This window comes from Nymphaea colorata, chromosome 12 (assembly GCF_008831285.2).
Source record: "Nymphaea colorata isolate Beijing-Zhang1983 chromosome 12, ASM883128v2, whole genome shotgun sequence".
NCBI classification, from domain to species: domain Eukaryota; kingdom Viridiplantae; phylum Streptophyta; class Magnoliopsida; order Nymphaeales; family Nymphaeaceae; genus Nymphaea; species Nymphaea colorata.
In genome coordinates, this window is record NC_045149.1 from 2,033,708 (window position 1) to 2,043,587 (window position 9,880).

The 9,880-nt window shown below is 42.7% G+C and overlaps 1 protein-coding gene across 1 annotated transcript; it reads right to left on the reverse strand.

Annotated features, from left to right (window-relative positions):
* Positions 1 to 369: 369 nt before the first annotated feature.
* Positions 370 to 2,749, reverse strand: LOC116265814 (uncharacterized). Its single transcript, XM_031646758.1, has 3 exons — positions 2,515 to 2,749; positions 948 to 1,018; positions 370 to 657 (listed from the first exon to the last, which is right to left on the reverse strand). The coding sequence occupies exons 1-3, from the start codon at positions 2,747 to 2,749 to the stop codon at positions 370 to 372; spliced, it is 594 nt and encodes a 197-aa protein (XP_031502618.1).
* Between the last annotated feature and the right edge of the window lie 7,131 nt (positions 2,750 to 9,880).

Here is a 9,880-nt window from a genome sequence, read left to right on the forward strand (position 1 = left end):
CTGCCAGTCTCTGACATTCTGGTCGGCAAATCTAGGCCATCCGTTTTCTTGAGCACCAAAAGTGTGCGGTATCAAATGTTGTTGTCCCGTTGCTATTTCAAACGGATTGTGCTCAGAAGACTCGTTCTTTTGCAAGTTATAGCAAAATTGGGCCACATCGAGCAGCTTCACCCAGTTTTTTTGGTTTGCACTGATGAAGTGCCGCAAGTACTATTCCAACAAGGCATTGATACATTCTGTCTGGTTGTCTGTCTGTGGGTGAAAACTTGTAGAAAACAACAAGTCTGAGCCAAGCAAACGAAATATTTCACGCCAAAATTTGCTCATCAAGTGAGCATCATAGTCACTCACAATGCTCTTCTGCATGCCTCAATGCTTGACTATGTTCCTCATGATGAACTCCACCGTCCTCTCTGCTAGACATTCCTTTGATGTTGGGATAAATGTAGCATACTTTGAGAACCTATCCACAACAACAATGATAGAGCTGCGGCCATCCACTTTCGGTAGGCTCACGATGAAGTCTATAGAAAGGCTTTCCCATGGGCGTTCTGGAATAGGCAGTGGTTCTAGTAGGCTGGTAGGCTTCTGATTCGTCTTCTTATCATGTTGGTAGATGAGACACATCTTCACATAGGCCTCAACATCATCCCGCATCTATGGACAATAATATCAGTATTCAAGGAGTGCTAAGGTCCACTCCTGGCCAGGATGGCCAACCCATAAGGTATCGTAGCACTCCTTTTGGAGCTCTCGTGGAAGGTTGCCCCAACGTGGCTTGAATAGACATCCGCCTTTGTTGAGGAGGAGTCAGTCTTGTAGCTAGAACCTTTGAGTCTTTGCTGCTTCAGCTAAAGCCACCAAGTGTTGTGCCGTCAGGTCCTATGCATCCCTTCGTGAGTGCACTTGAGAATAGCACCCTCTAGTCATACTTCAGAGGACCCTACCTGAGTTGCCACAAGTTTCACCTTTCGAATCAATGCATCAACAACGACATTGGTTTTCCCTGCCTTGTACTCTAAAGCAAAGTCAAACTTGACTAAGAATTCCTACCAATGAGCTTGCTTTGGAGATAGCTTCATTTGCGTCTGGAAGTAGTTGGTGACTACATTATCAGTCTTTACAATGAACTGAGTTCCCAGTAGATAATGTCTTCATATGCGAAGGCAGTGCACGATTGCAGTCATTTAACGTTTGTGCATAGTATAGCGCCTTTCTGCTTCCTTCAACTTCCAACTTTCAAGAGTGATCAGATGACCCTCTTGCATCAGTACTCCGCTGATACAAAGTCAGAATAATCGGTATAGACCTCAAAAGGCTTCAAGTAGTCAGGCAGCTTAAGTATAGTCTCTTTTACAAGGGTTCTCTTCAATCCTTAAAAAGCTTCTTGGGAAGACTACATCCAAATCGAAACCGTGTTCTTCTTAAGCAAGTCAGTGAGGGAAGTAGCAATCAATGAATAACCCTTGATGAACCGTTTGTAATAATTTGTCAAGCCAAGGAAAGACGACAATTGAGACACTATCATTGGCGGCTTTCATTTTTGGATGGCTTTTACCTTCCCCAAATCCTGATCGCAACTGACCATGCCCTACAACATGGCCGAGAAAGCTAATATGGTGTTGACCAACGAGGTGCTTCTACTTTTTCACATAAAGATCATTTTCCTTCAATACTTATAACACCGTCTACAGATGACTGACATGTTCCTCCATGCTTCCGCTAAAAACCACGATGTCATCAAGATAGACCACCATGAACTTGTTAAAGTACAGTAGAAGATCTTGTTCATCAAAGTTGAGAAAGTCGTTGGGGCATTGGTCCACCCGAATGACATAACTAGAAATTCATAAACACCATAATGAGTGACAAAAGTAGTTTTGGTTCATCACCTTCAGTTATCTTCACTTGCCAATAACCCGATCGATAGTCCAATTTGGAAAAGGTTCATGCATTGCCCAACTGATCAAATAAGTCAGCAATAAGTGGTAACATGTACTTGTTCTTGGTTGTTACCTTGTTCAATGCACGGTAGACGTTTGAGCCATCTTGCTTCATTTGGAATAACACTGGTGGCCCAGATGGTGCCTTAGACGGTCGGATGAGGCCTATCTCCAACATTTCATCGAACTGTTTTCATAGTTCCTTCAATTCAGCCGGTCTCATACGATAAGAAACCATGGCTCAGGGTTTAGCTCTAGGGACTAGTTCAATCTGATGATCGACTTTCCATCTCAATGGTAATCGCCCTTGGTAGTTCAGGTGACATTACTTCCTGAAACTCTTTCAACAAAGGAGCTTAGGCCAGCGGGATGGAAATCAAATTGGCTTCTTCCTTTGCATGGATGGACACGAGAAACGTCTGTTCTTCATGTCTTACGTCCTTCTTAAGTTGCATAGTAGACAACATAGAATGTGACTTTCCACTAGTAGAATAGCAATGAATTGTGTGTGTAAAGTCTAGTCCCATCAATGTCAATGAGTTGAACTTTGGCAACATCATAACATCCTGACCTCGATGGAACTCCATACCAAGGATTACTTTGAAGTCATATAGGGGAACAACTGAGAAGTTTATAGTACCAGCCCAACTCCCAATCTGGATGACTACACCCTTTGCTTCTCTCAGGATAGGCCTGGCCACAAAGTTCATCGTCTTCAAGGTTCTCTGCCTCAACTCAAGCTTCAATCCGAATCTCTCTACCTCTTCACTCGAAACAAAGTTATACGTTGCCCTAGAGAATACCATGGTCGTAGTAGACTTACCCTTGAGAGTAATATCCAAATACATCAATTTTGTATTTATCATCGTGTTTGATGCTACTCGACTCTTACAACATTGAGCATTTGAATAGCTCCCATGCATGACTGTTCTCCTTCAACATTGGCCTCTACAACAATAGAATTAACTTGCCAATTGTCTTTTATGAGGTGCTTTGGACATTGCTTAGCTATGTGCCTCTCTCCACATAACCAACAAGTTACCACTTTATTTTGGTAATTATTGTTCTTACGAAAGAAATGTTCCTTCTCGACTTGATGCTGGATCGATGATTCACCTTTCTGGCCCGTCGATTCTCATTCTTTCCTCCATGGTTAGGCTTCTTCGAAAGCTTGAAGGTGTTAGTGTAGCTCTTGCGTTGAGTATCGGCCAAGCACTCTGCTGTCACATAAGCATCCTTCAAGGTCTCTCGATTGCCTCTTTCCATTTTGGATTGTGCCTAAGGCTAAAGTCTCAAAATAAATTAATCAAGTTTACCTTGTTCTGGCATATTTGGTACATCTAACATGAGCCTTTTATAGGCCTTCACATAGTCTCGTAAGGATCCTGTGTATTTCAATTCATTGACCATCCGATAAACATGTTGTCTTGCATTTAGGGGCATGAAGTAACTCCTCAACTCTCACTGAAAACCATCGAAAGTGTCTATTTTGCAAATCCTCTTTTGAATGTCAAGTCGTTCCCTTCTCCACTAGGCAACAACGTCTCCCTCAAGTAACATGGCAGCGGTCTTGACCTGAAGGTCATCTCCCACAACAATTTGAAGGTCTAGGTAGTATTCTACTTGAAACAAAAAGTTGTTGATCACTCGACTATTCCGATTTCCATTATATTTTGCTGGCTGTTGAACATCGACCCCTGTGGTTGACTGTCACATCCACCTACAGAAACCTTTCACTGTAGCGTGTGATTCTTTGCTTAAAGTTCATTGACTTCAGCTTTCAGTATGGTCATTGTATCATCAAGTGACCTATTCATGACCATAAGGTCGACCATTTGTTCCCACATGGCCTTCACTTTGTCCCTCAATTCCTCAAAGGACTCGGCTGCATTGTCCAATGCTTCCTCCTGAGTGGCTACATCGACAATTAGCTTGTTCACAACTTCGGCCAGGTCTTTCTGATTGTGGGATGTGCCCATCTTGTCAGACTGGGCCACTTGCTTGCCCTTGGTGCTTCACAGATTGTATTGAGTCGCTAGGATGTCCTCTTCAATCAACACTCTCCTGCGTGTTGATCCATACCAACTCTCCAACCACTTCCCTAGACTGAGCCGAACGTGGCTCTAATACCAGTTGTCATAGGAGTCTATGCAGCACGACAAGAACCTATTTGCCATTAGCCTTCAAGCCATCGAAAGGACACAAAGATCGTTTTGGAAGGCAAAGTGCATAAAGAAAACAGATTGACCAAAAAAATCTCGCAATGTATTTCTCTTGAAAAGCTTTGTACATCACAAGAGAGGTAAGAAAGGAGAATAATCTCAACTTGCTTACATAGGGTTGGCCGAAGCCGCATACGAGGATTCAAATGCCGATCACCCAAAATATAGAATCTCCAAACATGATACTTAGACCGGTGGGAGGGTACTCCCTTACAAGTGAACAAGCATAAGCAAAGACTCAACATAAGCAAAGGAAGTACATAGCAAAGCAAATGATTGTACAGACTCTTGACACAGTGAAACATTAACAATGTTTTCAAATATTTGTAAAATCCAAAAGCCAATTTTCCAACAACAGTTATACGATATAGGCATGAGTCCCTTAGACCGAGTTGGGACTGTTCCCAGGCCTTTCTTTATTGTTAATGGGCTTTCCTCTCATGAATGACATCGTTGTCTTCATTTAGTCTGCCCCCTCTATTCCCCTCTTTGATCAACTCTATCTTTGCCTCTCTCTAAAAATCCTCATTTTTCACTTCCTTGTCGATCGATTCTCTCTATCTCTATCCCTCATTCTTTCTCACCCTTTGATAAATTCTTTGTATCTTTGATCCCTTATTCTCTTTCCCTCTTCGATTGATTCTATTTATCTCTCATCCCTCATTCTCTAGGCATACATGCCTTCTCTTGCTCACTGTCTGCTGATCCATTTCGTCAGTGTTGCTCCCTCACTGGCCTTCCTTAAGCCTAAACATCCTCAAATTGGGTAAAAGAATTGCAAATATCTTCAGATCGCCATCTGACATAGATGAAACATCTCTCTATCAATAGCTCGTGAAAGCCTTATCTCTCGATTCATGGATTCCTCAATAGCTTGTCAAAGCCTTCCCTCTTGATGAATCAATTTTGTCCATGGCAAGCTCAATGTGCGCATCAATTTACATAAAAGATGATTTACTTTTGTTGATAATTCCATTTTCGTTTCTAAGTCTATCTTGATTTTGGCAGATTATAGATTGATAAAGATAAAGTAGAGTTTAGATTCAAGGTTGAAGAGATTACCTCATCAGTGTTACTGTTCAAAATCAGATAAGTGATTTGGATACTGGGTAAGGTGAGTATGTGAATGTCTGGTTCCTTTTCTTATGGCTCGATAGTTAATCTTCATGTCGTTTGATACCTTATTGTTGGATTAACTGAGGCATGTTTGCTAGGTTCCAACTAAGAAGCAGGTTCTCTTTGTGGCCTCATAAATGGCCTGGTCTCTTATGATGGCCATTGGCCTTGCTTCGTATAATGTGATCTTTGGCCATATGGCCATGTGGGTTTTCATGCTAACTTTAGTTTCTGCTATACTGATGACCTCTCTCTTTCTCTCATTTCTTCTGCTTGTTTTCATGGCCAGTCATTGTTCACCATGACTTGTCAAATGTCACAAGTTCCTTTCGCTCTATGTCCATGTATTTGGAGTAAATATTTAAGCGACAATTGTATAAAAGGTGAAATTTGCTTTTGCAGACTGCAAAAAGTGATGAAAAGCTCCCTAGGGAATGGGCTTACAAAAGCTAATTTGAAGAAAAATTGTTTTATGTTGATCGTTATCATGATTCTTGAATTTCTTATGCCCATTGGGCTATCTGCCCTTTTTTACGTCTATCTTGTTCATTGTTGCAAATGATATTGATGGATATTTCAACATTCTAACATGTTCAAATGTAGCAAGAGGACTCTCTTTGTCTCTAACCTGATTCGTGAGGTTGTTTGTTTTGCTCCCTAAGAAAAGAGAAAATCTAAGCTTCTTAAGCTGTTAAAAGTATTGGGTTTCAAAAGTAGTGGAAAAAAAGTAGGGCACCTACAAGAAAGCCAAGAAGAAACGTATGGACAGGTCTAATGTTGTTCAAGAAAACAGACGCATAAAGCTTCAGCTAGAGACGGAGCTAACATACATGATAAAATAGGGGTTTTCTAAAAAAGTATGATTAATTGTAATTATTTTTTTTTCTTAATAATGTAAACTAACAATACCTTGTCAATGAAAATTTGCTTATTTTTTTATGACGAGATAGGGAGAGATGTATAGTGTTAGGCGCAAGTTATTTCAGAATTTCTTGTTTCAGCATTCCTTTTAATTTCTGTTGCCGACATTTCTGCCTGCTTTTAAGTTAGTATTTCCTTTTGTAATGGATCGGGTCTAGTTAGGTTTGTGTTAACCCAACCCATCACATCATGTACTTAAGCTCGCTTAAGAGAGATTAAACCCTAATGAAGATCAAGTGGCTGCATGGTTGGGACGGCAGTCTGCCGATCGTTAGTCAAGTAGAGGCTAACAAGGTATCAGAGCTTCAGTGACCATGACAGAAGGAATCACTGCGCAAGATGCATTCACAACGGTGGAGCAGCACCGTAATCAAGTGGAAGCGGCGATTGGCGGCCTGGAAGGGCAGATGCATGGGAATGGATCAACGACTGAACGCCATGGACGCACAATTGGAGACCATGACGGTGGAGCAGCAGGTGATGTCGGCACTTTTACGTGAAAGTTAGCGGCAGGGGTCTCAGCAACGTTCCCCTAATTCGGATCAGACTCAGTCGGATGAGCGTAGAGAGCAAGGATGGCTAGCTAACGGTGGCGCAGGGAACAACGGTGCAGCTTAGCGACCGGCGAAGATGGAGCTTCTAAGATTTTCAAGGGACGACCCAGTGAGTTGGGTGTTCCTCGGCGAACAATGTTTCGATTGCCAATGAATCGTGGGTGATCAAAGAGTGAGTCAGACAGCAGTGTATTTTGAGGTCACTGCGATACGTTGGTTCTATTGGCTGGTGTGTCACCATGGGAGACCAGATTGGGTAACATGTCTTGCTTTGGACCGTCGGCATATCTTGACTGTAATGTGGAACTATCGTGCATCAAACAGTCAGGTACAGTGGCGGAGTACTAAAAAAATTTTGAAGCTTTGTGCGTGGATGGCCCCTCGAGGCACTAATCGGAGCCTTCATAGGTGGGCTTAAGGATGAAATACACATCAAAGTCCAAGCTATGAAGCCACGGACCTTATTGGACTGCTTCGAACTTGGCCGCAAGGTGGAGGAGAAAAACAAACAGCTGCAAGTATCCAATTGGGGCACGATCAGCAAGAGTTGGATGGACCTTACGACTAATCCATGCAAAACTTTGAAGGCTGATGTTTTTCCATATGCAGCAGGGAAAAATAAGAAAGGAAACACGCAATGCCAAGTCGTAAGACACTTGATGCCAGAAAAAATCAAGGAAAAGAGGCGGCAAAACATATGTTTCCATTGCGATTGCCTTGGGCACCAGGGCATAACTGCAGGCGGTTGCACATGTACCTCGTGGAGGAGAGGGAAGAACCACTAGAGGTCGACGAGAACTCACTGTAGCAGTTGAGCCAGACACGATGGAGGCACAGACAACCCCATAAATCTCACTGCATGCTCTCGCAGGTGATGAGGTCCTGCATCTGATGTGTGTGGAGGGCACATTGCGAGGACGACCAATGAGCGTGCTGATCGGCACGGGCTCGACTCACAATTTCATTTGTAAGAAGTCTGCCCGAGCCCTGGGATGTAGCATGGAGGCTCAGCCCGCCTTCGACGTGGTGGTCAGAGATGGTAGTACACTGAGGTGCAGGTGTAAATGCCAACTGGAAAAGTTGGAGATCCAGGATTTTTACTTCCCTGTACAGCTATATATTCTAGTCGTGGCGAGAGCCAACTTGGTGTTGGGGATCCAGTGGTTGCACGAACTGTAAGAGGTTGTATGGGATTTCATGGGCATGAAAATGCAGTTTAGAGGACCCACGAATGAGAAGCTCACACTTGAAGCAAGTCCTAAGCGTCCTTGTTTAGAAGGCCCAGCTGCACGTCTGATGAAGGGACCATCAGCTTCTTTCCTTTTACTCTCCATTCAAGTGTCGATGCAGGGGGAAGAAGAGGCTCGGTATGGGTTTGAAGGGTATCAAAGAATTCGGTAGGAAATAATATATGAGTTTGGACCAGTTTTCAGCACACCTAAGTCGCTGCTGCCTGAGAGAGGATACGAACACTGCATTGAGTTGCAACCTGGAGTAGAGCCAATAAAGTCACGATCCTATCTTACAATCATGTGAAGCGAGAAATGCTCAAAGCACTTGTGCAAGAAATGCTGAAAACATGAGTGGTACAACCAAGTCGTAGTCCATTTGCATCACCCACCTTATTGGTCAAAAAGAAAGATGGGAGCTGGTGTTTCTGTGTGGATTATCGCACGTTGAACACCATCACTATCAATGACAGGTATCTGATACCTATTATGGAAGATTTGCTAGATGAGCTTTATGAGGAATGTGTTTTTTCCAAACTTGACTTGCACTCAGGCTATCATTAAATTCCCGTGGTGAATGATGACATTCCTAAAACCGCTTTCCACACTCACGATGGGCACTATGAATTCACCATGATGCCTTTTGGATTGACAAACGCACCTTCCACCTTTCAGTCACTAATGAATGATGTGTTTCACCCTTTCTTACGATAGTTCATATTGGTATTCTTTGATGATATTTTGATTTAAAGCAAAGATGAACAGGAACATTTCCAACATCTGTGAACTGTATTAGCAGTCCTGCAGGGACACCGATTACACGCTAAACTTTCGAAGTGTGTTTTCGGCACTTCCAAAATTGCTTATCTAGAACATGTGATAAGCTAAGGAAAGGTGAGCATGGAGGAGGAAAAGGTCCAAGTGGTGAAGGGATGGAGCATGCCCAAAACCGTAAGAGACTTGTGTGCATTTCTTGGTCTCATGGGTTATTACCACAAATTTGTCAAAAACTATGGGCTAGTGGCAGCACCTCTCACAACACTAATCAAGAAGGGTCGATTTGACTGGAGTACCCAGGCTGAGCAACCATTCCGACAACTTAAGGAGGCAGTGACAGCAGCCCCAGTTTTACAGATGCCTAATTTTCAGCTTCCATTTACCATCGAATCAGATGCATCAGATTTGGAGGTGGCCTGCCAAGATCAACATCCAATTGCTTATTTTAGTAGGGCAATGGGGCTGATTTTTTCTAGAAAGTCCACCTATGAACGAGAACTGATAGCCATAGTGCTTGCTGTGCTAAACTGGAAACACTATCTCATGGGGCAATAGTTTAAAGTACTCACCGATCATTGCAGCCTTAAGCATTGCCTCCAACAGCCGTCCCTATCTCCAGCGCTTCAAAAGTGGATACTTAAATTGAGTTTTGATTTCAAGATCTGCTATCACAAAGGGAAAGAGAATGTTGCAGTGGAAGAGCTGTCAAGATCATTTGAGCCACAAGTTAGTAATTCATTTTCATTTCACAAGTTCAAGCTTCAAAAGTGGATACTTAAATTGAGTTTTGATTTCAAGATCTGCTATCACAAAGGGAAAGAGAATGTTGCAGTGGACGAGCTGTCAAGATCATTCGAGCCACAAGTTAGTAATTCATTTTCATTTCACAAGTTCAATCTCACCTATGGGATGAGATTCAGCAGGTGCAAAGGGAAGCCGCATCAGTAAGAAAATCAAAGAAGAGTTAGAAAGGCACCCACTCAAGGTATATTGGTATGAATGGAAACCACCATATTTATATCGCAGCAGACGCATCTTTATTCCACCAGAGTCCACACTACCACATACCCTTATACAACATTATCACAATGAAAAGGCGGCAGGTCATGAAGGAGTGG